Below are 21,820 nucleotides of genomic sequence, written 5' to 3' on the forward strand. Positions count from 1 at the left end.
GTGACCGTGGCATAAAGACTATTTAATAACAGCAAGAAAACGGTCTCAATATTACATGCCAGACACATTTCCAAGTATTTAGCCTGAATTGACTAATTTAATTATCACACATCTGTAAGACAGGTACTCTTATTATTGTCATCCAAGCATAGAGGTTAAGGAGATCCTATGCCTACAAAGTAGTGAGTTTTGGATGAGAAGCTAACCTACGTACAGAAGACAGCATACAAAAGAGGAAGTGATATAATGAATGTTTTGTCATAGCCTAAGAAGTCAAGGATCATGTGTATTTTGGCGTACATGTTTAATGCTACCGACTGTTACTGAAGATTTCGGTTCACTGACTAGTTGACAATACAGGTAACAAGAACAAAGCACCTTGTATATGTACTCTGTGGTCTCTTTCACAAAGCTAGGAAGGAGGCTTTATTGAAGTCAATCAGCTCACCTCAAACTTTCTAAAAAAATCTTTCTTTCCCTGCCTTTTTATATTAAAAAATAATATATAACTATAACATAGAACATTTTAATATGGCTTTGTCATAAATTTCAAATTTTATAATTCAGTAATGTAATAATCTACAAAGCTTCCAAAAAGAAATTTTGTTGTTGCAGATTCAATGGTGTTTTGATAAAATACTGACCATTTTATTGATGGCTTTATAAATAAGACTCTTTTTTGTTTGTTTGTTTTTTAAGAGAGAGAGAGAGAGAGAGCATGAGTGGGGGAGGGGGAAGAGGGAAAGAGAGAATCTTAAGCAGGCTCCACACTCAGTGCAGAGCCTGACGCAGGGCTCGACCTCAGAATCCTGGGATCACAACGTCAGTGGAAGTCAAGAGTCAGATGCTTAGCTGAGCCACCCAATGCCCCTGAATAAGACTATACTCTAACACAGTTTTCTTGGTACTTCAGAAAATGTTAAAATCTCTATGATATGGTAAAAAGAAAGCAAAATAAATTCCAGATGAATCAAAGAAGTACAGGTAAAAAATAAATCACATTATAGAAAACCAGTAGAAAATCTATTTGAATATTTATCCAAGTTCTAAAGACTTTCTCAAACTGAAACATTATTTGAAAAAAAAATCATAAAAGGAAAGACTAATAGACAACTAAGAAAAGCCTTCCTTTGTTAACAGATAACAAACAGAGGGAGAAGGAGAATAACAAATTAAGTACAATTTAATTACGACTTTTTGTTTACTTATTTCTAGCAAATATTTTTCAAGGCAATATTTTTCAGTGATGATGCATTAAGATGGACATTCTAATAGGGGTCACAGGAGTATCAACTGGCACAATTTTTTTTGTGAAAGGAATTTGACAATATGTGTTACAAGTCTTAAAAATGTTCAGTTAAATTGAATAGGAGAATCATGGGCTTCAAAATGAAATAAACCTCAATTCCTATTTTTTAAAAAATTTATTCATTTATTTTGAGATAGAGTGGAAGCGTGAGTTGGGGAGGGGCAGAGAGGAAGTCAGAGAATCCCCAGCCGGCTCCACACTGTCAGTGCAGAGCCCAATGTGGGGCTCAAATCCAAGAACCACAAGATCATGACCTGAGCTGAAGTTGGATGCTTAACCAACTGAGCAACCCAGGCCCCCAGATTCAAAATTCTTCTTAGCTCTCTGACATTACAACAGTCCCTCACAGTCTCTTTTCAGAGATGAGTAATACGAAGTAGCTGACAGATATGGGGAAGGGAGAAGTAGGGACAGAAGGAGACACGCAGATGGAGGTTACAGGTCAACATGAGAGAATCTTTAGCTTATATACAGTAAGAGTACTAATTAGAATATTTTCTACCTTTTTATGCACGAAGATTTTGCAATTTTATCTTAAAGCAATTTCTTATCCTAATCTTTTCTTTTCCCACTGTCATCACATTTCTTCGGAATCTTGTTACCTTATAATGATAAATTCAGTAATTGTTTTACACAAACACAGCCTTGCATCTGTTCACTTAACCCTCCTGCCAGATTAGTTTTGCTGACACACAGTTCTAATGAGCTGAATGACTCACAGACCTTCTTTGATCATCCCTCACCAATCATCTACAGAATACAGGATAGAAGGGGAACCGGAAAGAATTTGGGAGCCTAGAATGAGCCAAATATTTTATAAACACCACGTCCCAGGAAAATAGATGTTGTATTGTTATTTCCAGTACACGTGTGGTGGCAGAAATGCAGGATATGTAATATGCAGTGGTAAACAAGGCAGACATCAGATCTGAACCTATATCTGTCACTATACCATCCTGCTGTGCAGTCTGTTGGCGGAGCTGCCAGAGTTAAAGGCGTTTTTGTCAGACAACAAACTTTCGGCTAAAGCCATCTAACGTCCAGACAGATAAAAACAACAAGCACTACTTTTTCTACTTCCTATCATTCTCTATGCCTAGACCTCCACACTACAGAAGTTAAATCTATTTATGTGTGCATCTCAAATCTCAAATGCCACTGCTACCTTCCCATTATATTGAATAGCCTCAAATACATATGATCTCTGCTTTGAATTCCTGTGGAACTTAATTACTTAAATCAGCAATTCATTGACCAGGTCATGCTGTTCATTATAAATTTCCTAGGCATTTGCTCTATGCCGGGAATTGTGATGGGTGCTGGGAAGAAGTAGGAAATACACATGACCATTCTCTTCGAAGAGCCATCAGATACTTTGCTTTAGGGCACTTGTCACAGGCTTACTGCCACTATAGTGATCATTGTAAAGACCTTATGGCACTTCCAGGTTGTTAACATTTGTGACACAGATCCTTATTTATTGATCTGTGTGTCTCTTTGAGGATCTAACATTGCCTGGCACACCCTAACTTAGAAAATATTTGCTAAATGACTGAAAGACAGACTTAGTCATATATTCCCACATTTTTTATTCTGTTTTATAACTGTTCTATAGTTTACCCCTACACTGAGTTGGATACCCTTCCTCATGGTCTTCCCAACACTTCCATTATGTTTTAAAACAAATCTTATTTATTATTGAGAGAGAGCACACAAGTGAGGGAGGGGTAGAGAGAGAGGGAAACAGAAGAGCCTAAGTAGGCTGTGCACAGGGCTCAAATTCACGAATCATTGGATCATGACTTGAGCCAAAGCTGGAGGCTTAACCGACTGAGCCACCCAGGCACCCTCATTTATGTTTTATATTTAGGTGTTGAAACAGTGGACCAGGAAGGTGATGTTATTGGGCTAGAGGGCTCACTGCTTTTAACTAACAAAAGTGGAAGCTGAAGGCAAGGCAGAAGACAATGGATTTTATTCATCATATTAACTGCCTCTCAAGTCAATGACTAATTCAGTACTTTAATAAACACAAAGGCAATTTATTAATTTATCAAATTTTGTCTACACAAGATCCCAATATGCATTTTAAGGTTAATTAGAATATGATAGAGATAGCTAATTTGCTCATAATTTCATCATTAAATACAAGTCATTTTAAACTGAATAGTTATATTTGAAAATAAAACTCCTTCACCAAAACATTCTGGTACCATTCACATTCTACCCAGTCAATCTCATTTTCCTATGTATTACAGAAATAGAGATTTTAATAGTTTATGTATTTGATGATTACAGAAAAAGAAAAGGGCATTAAGTACAATAAACAGCTTACAGAGAGGCATATTATATCCCCTTGGGAAGAGAGATTGCTGAAGACAAGTTTAATAAAAGTTTACAAATGTCTTATTCCTGTGATACTGTGAAGGGTTTACTTTTCATGAATTTTATATTATATTTTGATTGTATGCTCTACCTTAGTCATGGTAACCGTAGTTTAAACACTTTTATAAAACTTAAGCTAATTAAAATAAAATGTTTTAAAAACTGAAATGAATAAACTCTTAATTGAATAGTAAATATGGAATACTCAAATTATGTTATTATTATTCATTTTTAATTTTTTAAATGTTTATTTTTGAGAGAGACAGAGACCGAGTAGGGAAGGGAGGGAGAGACACACACACAGAGTCTGAAGCAGGCTCTAGGCTCCGAGCTATCAGCACAGAGCCCAACGTGGGGCTTGAACTGGTGAACTGTGAGATCACGACCTGAGCTGAAGTCAGACACTTAACTGACTGAGCCACCCAGGTCCCCTTCAAATTATGTTATTATTAAAAAATGAAATGAGTTAAAGTTTCAGGAGCTGTTAATTTTAATATTTTGAAACTTTCAATATGTAAACTCTTACTTGAAACAATGAACAGGTCAAGTGATATACAGGTGTTTCTAAATAATACTGCAAGTAAAGTTCAAAGTATAGAAATAGACAAAAGTGAAAGAAATTTACCAACATTTAAAGAACTTACCTACTAATATTCTATTCTTCTTGATGCCACTTTTTACTTCATCATCAATCAAATCCGTAAGCACTTTACACATTACATTGATTGATTCAAGGTGTTCTGGGCAGTCATTAGAGATTTTAAATCTGTCAAACCATACATTGGAGATTTGTCCTTTCATAGGAGTATATGGCCTGTTTAAAACCAGGGAAAAAAATGGAAAAGGGAATGTTACTAAAAATGGACATTTCAATTTTTAAAATACTACCATGTTGAATAATTTCAATTTCCTCCAAGTTTTAAAAGTTAAAGAATTCATATGAAAAGCAGCCTCAGGCATACTGCATTAACTTGCCTGTACTTACATTGATTCCATTAACATTTACTAATGCCAACTCATCTTTCCTTATTCTCTCCATTTTTTCAGATTGATAAATTCTCCAGAAAAGCCCATAAAAGGAATTGCATATATACTATATAATTATAAAATTAACATATATAGTATGCATGTGTATATTTTCTTCTGCTCAATTTAAATGACTGATTAATCAGCTCTACTATTTTTTTAATTTTTGATTTGCCTTAGGCCCTCCTCCCTCCCCCCCATCCATAATATAGGATCAAAATTTCCTATGAATTTCCAATTCATAGCTAATTGAATAATGTTTATCTTTGCAAAAAGCTTAATACCTCAAGAGTGAAAAAAAAAGATTAACCAAAATGCTTTTAAAAAGTGGTTAATTTGTAGCACTTAAGTATGAAAGAGAAGTTAATAATTTAAGAGTTTTCTTGATCACATACAGATCATCCTTAGAATAGGGGCTCAATTTTTTTTAATCGAGTTGGAATTTTATTTATTTTTATCTTCTCAGGAACCTTGAAATCAGAGTTTAATGGGGGTACAAGTAATCTTTGGAAGCAGATTATCATTCAGATATTCCATACTGTTTACATCATTTGGGTCTCAAGTTGGGTGCCTCATTGGACTTATGTTTTATGTGAGAAGATACTCTGAATTGGGTGATCTGTTAAATAAAACTGATCTTAAAAGATGCTTTATATTTACGTATAAGGTGGGATGGTTACAGTACTAGTGAATCTTAACTTATTCATTGTATATTCATACTCTGCAATGTTCTGTTAAAGTGAGTGTGTGTGTGTGTGTGTGTGTGTGTGTGTGTATCAAGGTATTCCAAATGTTCTGTTTTAACCAATTACAGTGGGGTCAAGGGTTCCTGTGTTCATGTCCTGTGTTGGTAAAGGTAAATGAAGGGAAATGAAAACAATGTTAGATGTCCCTCTAAACAAACGCAGAGGTACCCAAGGTTCTATAAGATAAACATGGAAACAAAGGTTTTCCAAAGATGAGGGATAGAAGGGTTCAATAAAAGAAACTGTTTTCTACTAAGCAAACTGTGCTTGTCTTTCTTTATGTGACAGTGAAAATGGGATTTATGTTCCATGCAAGAAATCCCTAGAAAACACAACCAGTGCTAAATGTACCCATCATAGGGGCACCTGGGTGGCTAAGCTGGCTAAGCATCTGACTCTTGATTTCAGCTGAGGTCATGACCTCACGCTTTTTGAGTTTGAGCCCTGTGTTGGGCTGTGCATTGACAGTGTGGAGCCAGTGTGGAGCCTGCTTGGGATTCTCTCTCTCATCTGTCCTCTCTCCAGTTCAAGGGTACACATGCACATGTATGCTCTGTCTCTCAAGAGTAAACTTAAAAAAAAATTAAGTACCAATCATAACTTCAAAGAAATCTAAACCAATGATGATCACAGATGCAAAATTCCTCCTATATTTACGACTTTGCCATCTGGGAATAAGTGGTTTACTCTCACCCTCCAAAGTGAGTGAAATAAAAGTATGAAATGTATAGGTAGAAAAATGAAAATGGAGGGTTGAAAGACACCAACTGAGACCTGTAGGTTCTTTAGTGAAATACCAAGTAGAACCTCAGTAAACCCTAAAATCTAGTTAGATTCAATCCTATTCGCTCATCTACTGGATCAAAAGGACGCCACCATCTGTGCAGATCTGCCCTTGGGTAACACTAAGTCTTTGGGAACAACCGGTGGTACTGAAGAGAACAGAGCTAATTTTTCTGTATTGATCATACCACTCCAAAATAAACAGACATCCACTTTCAGCACCTGGAAATCAAGAAGATAGTATTTGGAAAGTTCTTCAGAGAAACTGAAAGCAATCTAAAGACAAGAGCTCATCTACAAAGGATTTTATTTACAAAAACAGATGAATGTTATAAACATTACTTTGCAATACACTATCTAAAATTTGAATGTATATTTTGAACATCCCTCTAAAACAGTACATAAAAACCTAGTACTTTCTCCTAGTTTTATGAAGGCATATGGTATTCTGCAAATACAGAAAAGTATATGTGTGTGCTGTTTTGATGTTTTTCAAATAAATCTTTTTGATTCTCTGAGCCACTCTACCTCCCGACTGCCTCTCTCTCTCTCACCTCTCCCCCATGTCCTGCTCTTTACACTACGAAAACCATGTTTAGGTTAGAATATATAACCCTGAATGTGTTTCTTACACATATATTAAAACATACGTCTTTATAGGATATTTTTTAAAGCACTAGTTTCTTTTCAAATATGAAATAGCCAATTGGATTTTAAGTGCATCATGCTTTCTTCCTGAACAAGATTATGGATATCCTTCCATCTGATAGAGTTTGAACTCATCCTTTCACATAGTATAATTAATACTGATGTTCTACAGTGTCACCAGACATTCCCCTACTAATGGGCATTTATTTGGTCCTCAGGTTTTAGCCACTAAGAACAGTGTGGCATTAAACATATTTGTACATACATTTTTATGTACTAGGACTTTTATTCCTATGGAACAGTCCAAGTAACAGGGCTGCTGGATTGAAAGATACAGTTTTTATCTTATAGATGTTTCAAAGTTACTCCCATTAAGGCTATAAAAAATTCACCTTTGTGCAAGAAAAGAGAACATCCTTTTGTCCACAACCCTAACAGCAACAGGTGCTAACATTCTTTAAAATGTTTAAGGGTATCAACTATAGTTTTAAATCAACTTTATTGAGGTATAACTCACATTCATCAAAGTACATGTTTAAGTACACAAAGACCAGAGAATGTAATCATCTCCACAATGACACAGAACATTCCTTTTACTTCAGAAAATTTCATCATGGCCCTTTGCCAGCAATTTCCATTTACTTCCCAGGCAAATGCTAAGTGACTTTTATCACTACAGATTGTGTTTTCTGTTCTAGAACTCAACACAAATGGAATTATCTATTTGTATCATTGCTATTGTGGTTTCGATTCTTTTTATCAGTTTAGAAGAGCACTTGGTCTATAACTGATACTTAAATAGGTGTCATTTGTACTTTTAGTGTTTTTAATATCTATTTTTACGTATTGACATTATGTATTTATGGTCTTTTTAAAAAATCAGATGAAAATAATTGCATTTGACATCATGTCCTCTTGTAAAAAAAAAAAAAAAAAAAACTAAAATTTCTAGGTCTCCTGATTTAAGAGGCTCTTTCCAATCCATAGGGGTTTACATATGGAAATCAAAATTTTCTTCTATGATTTTTGTTTTCATTTTTATATTTAAGTCTTGAATTTCCTGCAATTTATTTCATATACGAAGTGCCATAAGGGTCCAAGTTCATTTTCTCCCATATGGATAATCAATTATGTCTGTATTACCACTAAAAGAAAAAATTATCTTTCTCCCAGGTGAAATTTCATTTTTGCCATATATTTAATTTTATAGTTCTGGCTTATCTAGTCTCTCTCAACTTGGTTCTGTGAGAATTAAGCCCTGATGCCTAACACATACACCATATATAATAAATGCACTTCTCTCCAGTGCATCTAGAATGGTACTAGTTCTGTATTATCCTTGGGGAAATCAAGAAAACACTATCTGAAACCATTTCCTGTGCTTTGTGATTCAGGTAAAGAATGCTGGTGGAGAAATCTCTATTCTGTTCTGCTGTATTTATCTGTCCTGTGTTAGGATCATATTGACTGTACTGAAGTGGCTTTACAGGATGTTCTGAAGTTGAGTAATACAGTTACTCTCTATCATCATCAAAACCAGTCTCTTTTTCAGACTTGCTCTGCCTACTCTCAGGCATCCATTCTTTCTCACTTATCTAAGAAATTAATCAAATATTTAGTAATTTTTAAAATGATTTCAAATACTCCTTAAAAGTCCTTGTGGGGTTTTAACTAATATTGCATTGTTGTATGGGAATTAACATTTTCTGACATAAATCTGAGAGGAGGGAAGATTCGTGCAGCCTGAGCTCTTCCCACGATCTGCCACATTCATACAAGGCTCCTCTTGCACTGTTCTCCAGGCTTTCAGTGGGAGCACAGGAGACAAAATTGCACATCAGATTTCTACTAGGACTCCAGTAGAACCTACCCTCTCTCTCATTCTTGCAGTCCTTCTGATCTCAGAAGCTGCTTGGCTCGAGAGGTAAAGAAATTGGAATCAGAAGGGGAGAGAACACAGAAAGCATTCAAGCCTCCCATCTCCAAGAATCCCTTTCTCAGGATTAACTTTCTTAAAGCACTCTGAAAATGAAAGCAGGTGCTTTCTACTAGTATTAATGTCAGTGTCAGACAAAATGAAATCCCAAACTGTATTCAATTTGTCATCGATATCAGTGTTCTGAATGAAAACTGAATATACAACACTCACTTTAAAGCTTGAATTAGACTATTACTCTTTTGGATTATTTCTACTTCCCTTTCATTTTATTCTGCTATTTCTCTAAGTATTTTTCTGTCTAAATACTTATTAAATAAGGATGATATCATAGGCTAAAATATGAATCATTCTGGGAACTCAGCCATTAATAGAAAAAAAATGACACTCACTTGACTTTTTCTCTTTGACAGGACCTTCCTTAATCAGAGATAGATACTCCATGGAGAAGGAATCCCAATGTAAATGTCACCAATTCAGTGTTTTATTCTCTCGATTCTCGAAGAAAATTACAATTTGTTGGAAGGAGATAATTGGGAAAACTTAAGGAGATAAATAATACTTCAGAACTGTTTTGTTAAGAAAATGTTATTAAAATGCATAATTCTATTAATGTTAGAATAACCTTTAAATAAAGCATAAGAGACTGTTTTTTAATTTTTTAAATGTTTATTTTTGAGAGAGAGAGAGAGAGACAGACAGACAGACAGACAGCATGAGCAGGAGAGGGACAGAGAGAGAGGGAGACACAGAATCTGAAGCAGGCTCCAGGCTCCAAGCTGTCAGCACAGAGCCTGATGTGGGGCTCGAACTCACAGACAGAGAGATCATGACCTGAGCCAAAGTCAGACGCTTAAGGAGATTGTTTTTTAAAACAGCTAAACGAACTGGCACAGATGTTATATTCATTCACCTTTTCCCTCAAGTAAATCACTTTATTACCTGGTATAAGACAGCCCAGATATTACCACAATAAATATATATGCTCGGCAAAGAACCTCTGTGTGGCTACTAAATCAATCAATCAATCAATCAATCAAACAAACAAACAAACAAACACACTGGTAGCATATGAAGCTGGAATAAGATGTCCAAGACTAAAAAACGAAAGAGTTGACATCCAGCTTGATACCAAGTTCTGTTTTGATCTGTGTTCTCTAAAAGTCATAAAATCAAAAGGTCATTCATAACCTTTAAGATAACACTGCCTGGCCCCAGTCTTCCTGTGTGTCACTTCACAGCACTTTGGCAGCAATCACCAGTCACGTTTTGCTCTGGGTTTTCTTCTGGAGGGACAGCCTCATTCTTGATCCAGAGGCTTTGCATCTGATATTCCCTCCACCTGGAATGCTCTGTGCCACATTTCCGCATGGTGGGCTCCCACTGACCATTTAGGTCTCAGCTCCAATGTCCCCTCCTTAGGGAAGCCTTCTTTGACCCTACAATTTAAAGTGCACCTCCCTTCCACCCTACAACACACACACACACACACACACACACACACACACTCTCTCTCTCTCTCTCTCTCTCTTCCATTATCCTATTTATCAGCCTTAACAGAATTTATCACTACTTGATATTTATAGATTTAGTTGCTCTTTTATTTTCCATTTATCTTTTCCACAGCAACTCCCTCAGTGCTAAGAACAAGCATGCATTTGTTGAATGATGAATGTCAGTAATCATTTGTGCCACATGGGTATAATTTGGGTCAGCTAGAAATAAGAGAATACCTAAAATCAGTTTATTTTGCTTTGAATATCTTTTAACTTTCATTTTTGTAAAATCCATATTGTGATTTCTAGTAAAAGGTCAAATTTTTCCTTTGTTGCTTAAAAAAACCACACCACCAAGTTTCTAAGAAAAGTTTTTACATACTAGTGGGTATTTAAATGTACTATTTAAAATAATTACCAAAGAAGTAAAACTATTTCTTCAAAATAGCTGTTTTGAGTAGGGTTCCTTATCAGTGAAGTGTACTTCAAGTACAAGTCTACTGGTATCAGGGGAGTGATCGCCTTATTACTGGGCTTCAAACAGAAATCGAATCCCAAGTGATAAAGTAAAAATGAATCCATTGTTATCTACATCTAAATCAAAAGTACCTAACCCTGTTTTGGAATACATTTAATAAAAAATATAAACATACATTTCACTGGAAAAATAGTAATCAAAAAGTAGAAGCACTATGCAAATCTTATTATTTTTAGAATTTTTCAAAACAACGAGAGCAATTTATATCATCATATAAGTTATTAATTGGCTTGTTAAAAAATTGCTTCATTTTTTAAGATGGAAATTCTAATAGTAAGCCCCAAACCAAGAAAACCTCTAATTACAAATACAAGTAAAGTGTGTTACAGAAACAAAAATCTTTATTGAGCACTTCAATTAAATAGAGTCCAAATTAATAATGAAAAAAAAATGAAGCAATATTTTCCATTTAAATCAACACAGCAAGTTAACTGCCGACTTTTACTTAATATGCCCCTAGCTTAGCTGATTAAAAACATCTATTAAATAGGGTTGAGGAGAAGGAATACGTTATAGTCAAAATGGCAATTTACAATTTAATCAAAACATACTGACATGCTGTAATAGACCACAACTTGGTAAATATAATAGACTATTGTTCTCCTCTCAAGCTCTTTAAAATATGCATCACTGTTGAAAACAAAAATTATAACTGTGTTTTGATAGGGTTTTCAATGTAGATAAATGGAATACATATTGCAGGCATAAAAAGGAGGGGAGATAAAGGAAACTATATGATTGTAAGCTTCCTACATTTCATGTAAAGTGGTGAGAATCTAACTAGGTGAAAGGTTTGGTATGTATCTTGTAATCCCTAGAGCAATCAGGGAAAAAAATAGATAAAATGGAATATTAAAAAAATTCAAATCATCAAATATTAAAAGAAATTCAAATCATCCACAGGGAAAAAGAGGAACCAAAGCTATAGACTTAAATTCAAACATTATCAAATTACATTAAATGTAAATGGTCTAAACAAATCACTTAAAATATGAAAACTATCACATTGGTTAGTGAGAAAAAACAAAGCTCAAAAACATGATATCTGTAGGAAACCCACATTAAATACGGATTGGTTAAAAGTAAAAAGATAAAAAAAAAAGACATGTTATACTATTGCTTGTTGTGAATACATAAAAATACATTTTATTTTAGTTATCTTGTTTTTGTATCCTACTGTCTTCCTAAATTCACTTATATCTAGTAGTTATTTAATAGATCCTTTAGGATTTTTTGTGTAAATAGCCATATCATCTGAGAATAAAGGCAATGTTACTTTATCCTCTTCAATCTTTATTCTTTTTATTTGTTTTGCCTTATTGCACATGGCTGAACACCCATCCAATGTTGAACAGAATCAAGAACCTCCTTCCTGTGTAATCGTAGAGGGGAAGCATTCAGTATTTCACCATTAAGTATGATGTTTGTTACAAGCTTTTTCCTTTGCACCTTTTATTATGTTGAGGAAATTTCATTCTTTGCCTATTAGCTGAGAGTTTTCTTTATGAACTGGTTAAATGCTTTTTCTTTATCCTTTAAGAAAAACATGTTTTTTAATCTTTCATTTTGTTAACACAGTGATTACACTAATGAGTTTTCAAATGTCAAACCAGCCTTTCGTTCCCGGGATAAGCCCCATCTGGTCATAATGTGTTATCCATTTTATATGTAGCTGAATTTGATTTGCTAGTGTTAAGTTGTTAAAGTTAAGTTAAATTAAGGAACTTTATATGTTCATGAGGGATACTAATTTGTAGTTTTCTTTTCTTTAATGTGTTTTTAAGGTTTTGTTATCAGGGTTACAATGGTCTCTTATTATGTGTTATGAAATGCTCCTGTTTCCGGAGTTTATGTTTGTTATTTCTTCCTTCATGGTTCAATAAAATTTATTAGTGGAATTATCTGGACCTGAAGGTTTCTTGTGTGAAGGTTCTGATAAAGAATTCAATTTTTTTATGAGAGTATTCAGATTTTTATTTTTGTTTCAGTTTTGATCATTTGTGTTTCTCATGGAATTTGTATCTTTTCTCTAATTGTTCAACTTTACTGCCATGAAGTTGTTTAGTATAGTTCCTTTCATTGCCTTTAGAATTTGTATTGATATCCTTTATTTCATTTCTTATTTAGAAATTGTTAATATCCAAATGTTTTGGGTATTCTAGTTATATCCAGTTGGCCATTAGTTTTCTAGGTTAGATCCTGAAGAATAGATATTAAAATCTCCAACCAAGACTGTAGATTAATCTATTTCTCCCTTTAGTTCCGTCAGTTATAAGCAATATTATTAAGTACATGCCCATGCAGGATTATTGTCTTCCTCTGTAACAACTACTTTTAGCTTATAAATGCTCATTTTTATAACTGGTAATGTCTTGAAGTATACTTTATTTAATAATAATATAGTATGTAACCTTCCCAATGTTTATGGTTTATTTAGCTACCTTTCCCCTCCTTTTACTTTCTTTTGGTTAGTGTTTTTTCCCTAACTTAGTATCTCAAATAATCCCAAGCACATAAATAATAAAGACATTTTAAAAAGTTATGTCCTGCACAACTGTTTTTAAAAGTCCATTTCAATTTAACATACATTTACCAAAGTAACAGCTCTCAAATTCTGATGCTGAAAAACTACACAGAGGGCCAGGTCACACCCAAAAATATGCTTCAGTCTTCAGAAGTGGGAAGGAAGATTCTATAATCTTTTTCCTCCAACAAATATGCTCATATACTTGCGTACAAACGGTTGGTAGACACTTTAAATCTACCTACATCAGAAGTAGTGCTCCTTAACATGCAAATTATGATCTCTATCTCCTACCTACTCAATCAGAATCTAAAAGGTTGTAACCTAAAAATCCACATTTCAATAACGGCCCAGATGATTCTTATTTCAGACAATGTATTTTTAAAACAAATGCCTTCCAGTTTAAACTTCCAATTTTCAAATTAACTGTAAAATTTAAAAACGATCCTTCTAATTAGGTGCTAACTCATGAATGTCAGGCCAGTGTGCTAAATTTAAAATGCCCCAAACAAAACACATTTGCGTGGTCAATCACTATATGTACCATTTTCTCATAGATTCCCTCTACCTTAACATCACCACCTTCTCCTTTCCCCTAATTTTCAATTTTTCCCAGTCTCTACTCTGTGAATTTCTCTTGAATTGACTGCTTGTGTTACATTTCCCCCACAGTGACCTTGTTCAGACTTTTATAATTGCTAGACCAGTGGATCTCACCTTTGGCTGCATACGAGAATCAGAAATGAAGCTTTTAAATCTTTCTGCTTTGGCCACATCCCAAACCAATTAAACCAAACTCTCCGGGGGTAACAACCAGATGGAGTTGCAGATAAAATACAGGACACCAATTAAATTTTAATTTCAGATAAACAATAAATACTTTTTTAGTATAAGTATGTCCCAGATATTGTTTCTTTATTTGCTAAATAAATCTGGCAACCCCACACTCTAGCATCTGTAATACTTTAATTGCTGACATGTATGTACAGGATCAGCAAGTAAAATATATAACCTATTGTGAGGTGGAGTTTAAAAACTCCAAGGGGCGCCTGGATGGCTCAGTCAGTTGAGCGTCTGACTTCAGCTCAGGTCATGATCTCCTGGTTCATGGGTTCATGGGTTTAGGTTCCTGGTTCTCCTGGTTCATGGGTTCAAGCTCCACATCTGAATCCTGAAGCCTACTTCAGATTCTGTGTCTCCCTCTCTCTCTGCCTCTCTCTGCTCATGCTCTGACACTCTCTCTCTCAAGAATAAACATTAAAATTTTTTTGATTAAATTCTGAAAGCTATTGCTGTAGACCAGGGGTCAGCAAACTTTTTCTGTAAAAGCCATAGAGTAAATACTTTAGGCTCCGTGGACCATAAAATCTCTTTGGCAACTACAGAACTCTGCTTTGTAGCACAAAACTAACCACAGATAACATGTTAATAGGAAAGTGTGGCTGTACTCCAATAAAACTTTATTTATAAAAATAGGTGGCTGTCCATATTTAAACCACAGGCTGTAGTTTGCTGACTCTATTCTAGACTATCAGATCAAGTTATTCAATATGTTATTTTTTCTCAGCTTTACATCACCTGGAAATTTGAACATGAAAATAAAACTCATGTGTATTAAAATAAAACTGCTAACTCAAATAGTCCTTAAAAATACAACCCAGAAACACAGGTCTGGAAAATTTCTTCAAGGATTATCAGTAATTAATTCTTTGGATAATATTTCTACATCCTGCTACAAGGATATCATAGACTACTATTAATAACATTTATTGAGTGCTTATTTTATGTCAGACATCATGTTAAGGAATTTACATATATATTCAATAACATTATATATTCTCACAATGATTCCTTAAGGTAGATACAATTATTACCTCCATTTTGCACTTCAGGAAATTGGGACACCATTAGAGAAGTAAAATAATTTGTTCAAGATCTTAGAGCATTAAGTAGAGAAATCTAGATTCAAACATAGGTCTGCTGAATCCAAAGATCAGATTCTTAACCACTGTACCACAATAATTCCATTCATCCTTAATAGCCTACTTATTTTGGATATTTCTCTGACCTATTGGTCTAACCCTGAAGCAAAAAAAATCTGAGTATTACACTACTGGTTCTTATGTACATGCATAAAATCTGAAGGCAACTAAAATTCAAAAGGAGGATTTTAGAGATCTAGTCCAATCTGTTCAATTTAGACATGTGAAAATTAAGGCCCAGAACTGATGAATTCTTCCTTGATGGCCTTAACAATTTTATTTTAAACAGGAATTAGATGACATACTTCTAAGTCTTCACTTCTCTCCTTAACTGAAGAATTGGCTTCTCAAAGATTCCACATTGATCAGTTCTGTGGACAAAGACTTAGACCTAAGTGCAGAAAATAAATCCTCTTTTGCAACCCAGAACTCATGGCTCAGTATGAGTTTTGAAACATGTAAGAAGGAACAAGATAAAAAAAAAAAAAAACATTCCACATTGTATAGCACACATCAGAATGTTAACCCAAAGTCATCTGAAGGAATAAGCAAATTTATTTGTTAACATATTACTGTATTTGTCACTCGATATATATCACATAACCTTTACTTTTATTAATATGTAAGACACTTAAATATAAATGGCACAAAAATGAATAAAACATAAATATGACTATACATATATTTCCAAAGCTTATATCCATTAACAAACCTCAGAATTTGTCAACAGATTAGTACTGTGTTCCTATTTTGATACTTCTCTATATTTTTCGTTTTAGTCTGCTATCTTCTAAGAGGCTATTAAATTATAAAGTAGGTATCATTGTAAAGATAACAATTTTGTGATCAAGAAAAAACATTTAAAGAATTCTGAATGGGGGCACCTGGGTGGCTCAGTTGATTGAGCCTCTGATTCTTGATTTCAGCTCAGGTCATGATCTCATAGTTCATGAGATCTGACTGTATCGGGCTCTACACTGACAGTGCGAAGCCTACTGGGAATTCTCTCTCTCCTCTCTCTGCCTCACCTTGCTCGTGCTCTCTCTCTCTCAAAATAAACAAACTTTAAAAATAAAGAAAAAAATAATTGTGAGCATACAAGGGAAAAAAATCACATAGTTCTCTATTTTTTTATCTAAATACATTAGGTTAGTAAACAGCTAAGCTGAATTAGTGATATTGAAAGCACTGTTTATTTGATAATTGATAACCCTTAGAGACCCTCAGTAATAAAATTAAGATCTGTTTTTAAAATAAATTAATACTAGTAACTGTTAGTCAAAATGGGTATACTGATACACTGCTGGTAATACTGAAAATTGTCCATTCTTAGAAAACAATTTAGGAAAGTTAATCCCCTAACCAAAAAGAAATTGGCTTTAAGGCCTCTGAGTACTTTCTAGGAATTTTTCCTAAAGGAAAATCAGAATAGGATAAATAGGTATGCATAGTGATAAACGAAGAATAGAAACATAAACAGTCTAGAACAGAATAAAATGTAAAGAATATTCTATAGCTATTAAAACAGTTTTCTGTATTTTAACAAGAAATTGTTACAGGGGAAAATCATCACATAGTTTTAAGTGAAGGCAGAATTTGTATGTTTAGCATAAACTCACGTTTGCAAAACTAAAGGAAGAGATTAGGGCATTAAAGACAGGATAGCAGTCTTAGCAGTGGTCATCTATTTTTTATGATACTTGTGCTTTACTCAAGTTTTTACTTTTAGTCATGAAAATGCAAAAGGTTTCCAACATGTTGTTCCTCTAGGACAAAGTTTTATTAACTATATTTATACACAATCACCACTAATAGTCCTAGAATCTGAGGGCATTAGGGCTGGACAGAGGAAAAGGAAATAGCAAAAAAAGGCATACCAAAAAGAGGCCAGACTGTGAACAGGAGTCAAAATATGTAACTACCAAACATAATTTAATGGGAAAAAAACTAAGAAGTGATAATTTGTGGGACAGAAGAGTAAGTCTAAAAACATGAAAACCTTAAAATGTATTACATTTTAATTCACCATGAAACTAAGAAAGCATCATCACCAATTTCAATACAACAAAGAGAATAAAATATTACTGAATTGTATAAACACTATCTGGTGTCTTAACTACCTCCATACAATGCCTTTAATGCCTATGTACTTATGTAAAAATAATCTTGAAATATTTACACTAAAACAGAAGGAAAATGGCATGAACCAAAACTGCAGTGAGATGTAAGATGAACTCAGATTGCCAAATCCTCAGTCTATATGGTTCACGCCTGAAAATTAAAATGAAAATTTATTAAAATAAATAAAGTTTCTAATTGCTCTGGGAGTCGGAGACAACTAGAATTAAAACTTGCTGATATCTGCACTATTCACAGAACAAAAGAAAAATGATTTCACAGTAATGTTGAAACAGATCTTCTCATATGATAAAATACTGAACTCAGTTCTTGCTTGTAAATCTTGCTTGTCATAAGAGCCCTTCCAACATTTAGTAGTAGATCAAAAGTCAAAATTTTCAGAGCCACTGGTAATCCTGGATCAGTGACATTTGATTTCCAATGCAGAAAAGGCCCAATGAAATATAGCAGAGCTAAAAAAATGTACAACTTACCAAATATTTCAACAAAATAACTTTGCTAGGTTGGTTGAGGGTTCTGGTATTTACGACTGAAAGCAATAAACATATTTCACAAACTTACTTGATTTTTATATTGATAGCAAATTAAATGGCATTACTATCCTTAATTATATGTGTCTCATTTCACTGTTTTATTTGATGTCTCTCATCAAGAACAGGGGTCTGAAACGTAATATTCCACAATGCAGGTCTATATACTCTCTGAAAATTGTTTGAAAAGCTCTTGAATTCCTTAATAGGAAGTTGCAAATTGTATTTAATTGTGAGGTTTTTATTTATTCATCTTGGGGATCCTAGAACTAGTGAAAACAGGGAAGCAAAACTTCACATTTCATGCTCTCAAGAGTAAATTTTTAAGAAAAGTGGAATTTTGTATTTAATGTTTCTGACCTTGAAAAATTAAATCTAAAAGTAAAGGAAGTCTAGTATATAAAGACCTGTTCTTACTTACAATCTCAACCTCTTTTTGTATTGATTCAAAGAAAATGATGCCATTCATACTTAAGTATCTCAGATATTTGTTTTTCTAAAATATAAACAGCTGATCACACTGCAACATTATTTTTTTCCTAACGGAGAACCAAGATACTAATCATCTAGTATGTGTGGAATAGAGGTGTAATTTAACGCAGGGTTTCTCAACCTAGGCACCCCTGAGATTCGGGGCTGGCTAATGCTCTGTGGTGATGGCTGTCCCATGCAGTGTCGGGTGTTTAGCAGCAACCCTGGCCTCTACCCAGGAGATGCCAGTAGGCTCCTCCGGTGTCCCCTCCAGCCAGCTGTGACCACCAAAAAACATCTCCCAACATTGCAAATGTTCTCTGAGGGAGAATCATCCTTGCTTGAGAATGAATAATTTAAATTACCTCATTGTTTAAAAAAAAAAAAAAAAAGAAATCCTACAAGTTCAAGAACTGTAAGTCATGAGAAACTGAGATAAAAATGATGAATTGATCTAGAACAGTAGCCCCTAACATACTATGTATGGGAACTCCTTTTAAAAGTCTAAAATTGTGGGGGGGAGGGGGAATGGGCATGGAGGAGGGCACTTGTAGGGATGAGCACTGGGTGTTATGTGGAAACTAATTTGACAATTAACTATTTGTAAAAAAAAAAAAAAAAAAGTCTAAAATTACATTGTCCAAAATGGTAGCTCCTAGACACATATACCTATAGAGCACTTAACATTATGTAGCTGGTATGACCAGCTACTAAACTTTTACGTTTATTTAATATAATTTTTTCTTTAAGTATAATTAACATACAGTGTTATATTCATTTCAGGTACACAGCATGATTCAACAATTCTATACATTACAATAAGTGCAGTCACCATCTGTTGTCAAACGCTATTACAACATTATTGTATAATTAATACAACTATATTCCCTACGTTGGGCTTTTCATCTCTGTGACTGATTTATTTTATAAATGGAAATTTGTACCTCTTAATCCCATTTATCTAGGTCACCCACCCCTCACTCCCCCCCCCCCCGCCCCACCGTATCTAAGAGTATGTTTTTTGGTTTCTCTGCTTTTTTTTTTTTTAGTTTATTTATTTATTTTGAGAGAGAGAGATAGAACAAGCGTGCACACATGAACATGGGAGATATGGTGGGGGCAGGACAGGGAGAGAGAATCCCAGCCATGCTCCATGTTCAGCACAAAGCCCAATGCTGGGCTCAATCCCACCACGAGACTGTTACAACCTGAGCTGATATCAGTCAACTGACAGGGCCACCCAGGAGCTCCCTGTTTGTTTTGTTCTACATATAAGTGAAATCACATGGTATTTGTCTTTCTTTGACTTATTTCACTTAGCATAATACCCTCTAGGTCCATCCATGTTGTTGCAAATGGCAAGACTCTGTTCTTTTTTATAGGCGAGCAATATTCCTGTGTGTGTGTGTGTACACACATGTACACACCACATCTTTATCCATCGATCTACTGATGGCATTTGGGTTGCTTCCATATCTTGGCTATTGTAAATGATGTTGCAATAATAAACACAGGAGCACGTATATCTTTTCAAATTAGTGTTTTTGTTTTCATTGATTAAATAATTATTTAATGTAAATTTAATTAATTGATCAGCATCCAAACTGAGATGTGTTGCCCATGTAAAATATACATCAGATTTCAATGATTTAGAATGAACAAAAGAATGCAAATTATCACTTTAATAATTTTATAGTGATTACATGTTTTAATTATAATATTCTGGATATAATGGGTTAAATAAAATATATTAAAATTAATTTACTTATTTCTTTTTCCTTTTTTAATGTGGTACCAAGAAAATTTAAATTTACATATGTAGCTCATATTATACTTCATGGTGAGCATGGTCTAAAATGTTTGACGATCTGTCCCAATATGTACTTGACTATGAAGATATATAATACCAACAGTTACTAAGAATTCAGTGAAATATTTCAGTGATTTTATATTTTACTTAAACACAACAGCACCCACAAACAATACTTAAAGCATACTGAGACTTCTGGATTCTCAGAAATATTTCTGGCCTAAAGTCTGAGATACACTGGTCTGTAATGTGTATCAAAACTGGTGATGATATAAATTCATAAGCTGAAAAGTGCTGATTCTAGAATCTGTTTCCAATGATCTTCCATTCAATTTTATCAATTATGCTTATATTTAGGCTGAAATGAACTTATCTCTCCTGTCTCCACAGGAATACCATTGTCTTTCTCTTTCCCAACTTCACTACAAACCAATAGCAAATAACAAGCTCTTTTGACGTTTCAAAGACATTCAACTTACAGCACAAAAATAACCTCTTGGTCATTCGTTCTTTTTTTTTTTTAATGTTTATTCATTTTGAGAGAGAGAGAGAGAGAGAGAGAGAGAGAATTCCAAGCATGCTTCATGCTGTCAGTGCAGAGTCTGATGCAGGGCTGGATCTTACAAACATGAGATTGTGACTTGAGCTGAATCAAGAGTAGGATGCTCAATGGGGCACCTGGGTGGCTCAGTCGGTTAAGCAAGCGTCCTACTTCAGCTCAGGTCATGATCTCACGGTTCGTGGGTTCAAGCCCCTGGAGCCTCTTTCATATTCTGTATCTCCCTCTTTCTCTGATCCTCCCCTGCTCATGCTGTCTCTCTCTCTCTCTCTCTCTCTCTCTCAGAAAAAAATAAAAAGAAAACAAAACAAAAGAAGAGTAGGATGCTCAAACAACTGAGCCACCCAGGCACCCTGGTCAGAGGCTTTTCATTTGCACTATCAAACTACTGAACTCCTCTAAAATAATATTAAAATATCTTTTTTTGAATCTTAGGTTTTGCAACAAAATTATCTTTATATTGTTCTACCATTTTCAATTCTATCAACTGAGGTAAGTAAAATCTTAACTGCATTCAAAAAGGTCCTTGAACTTCTGGTTCTGATTCTCCTTAACACTAGCTTAACAGAAAAATAAAAATCACATTTGCATAAGCACACAGTGTCATTAATAAGAATAAATCAAGAACAGATAGAGAAATCAGGGGTTGTATAACTCAGCACATTATTTTGCTTACCCAAAAATTTATTTATAAACCTCAGTTTAAAGCATGTGCTCAGAATAAAAGCTTATGGAGATGCCAATTTAATAATTATAAAAAGCAGTTTAACTTCAAAACTATACCAATCTCATGACTGTGCATTTTGTTAAACACATCTATAATAATCTAACTATTTATTAAGTAGTCAACTCCACATTCCTATTCTGGTTTACTGATTCAAAGAACATTGTTGCCAAATCTTTTTAAGTGTAGCAACAATGCCACAAAACCCTTTTCC

At 34.3% G+C, this 21,820-nt stretch overlaps 1 protein-coding gene and 1 non-coding gene across 2 annotated transcripts in view; one reads left to right on the forward strand and one right to left on the reverse strand.

The window, feature by feature from the left end:
* LYPLAL1 (lysophospholipase like 1) overlaps positions 1-21,820 on the reverse strand; it is a 40,006-nt gene that overhangs the window by 11,636 nt on the left and 6,550 nt on the right. The window contains exon 3 of the mRNA XM_039250616.1: positions 4,339-4,508. Within this exon, the coding sequence (XP_039106547.1) occupies positions 4,339-4,508 (170 nt within the window). The remainder of the gene's footprint in view (positions 1-4,338; positions 4,509-21,820) is intronic.
* On the forward strand, positions 15,729-15,846 carry LOC120244221. Its single transcript, XR_005531500.1, has one exon. It is a non-coding gene; the product is annotated as a small nucleolar RNA SNORA40 (small nucleolar RNA).

Source organism: Hyaena hyaena, unplaced genomic scaffold (genome assembly GCF_003009895.1).
Source record: "Hyaena hyaena isolate Hyena2069 unplaced genomic scaffold, ASM300989v1 scaffold_374, whole genome shotgun sequence".
Classification (NCBI taxonomy): domain Eukaryota; kingdom Metazoa; phylum Chordata; class Mammalia; order Carnivora; family Hyaenidae; genus Hyaena; species Hyaena hyaena.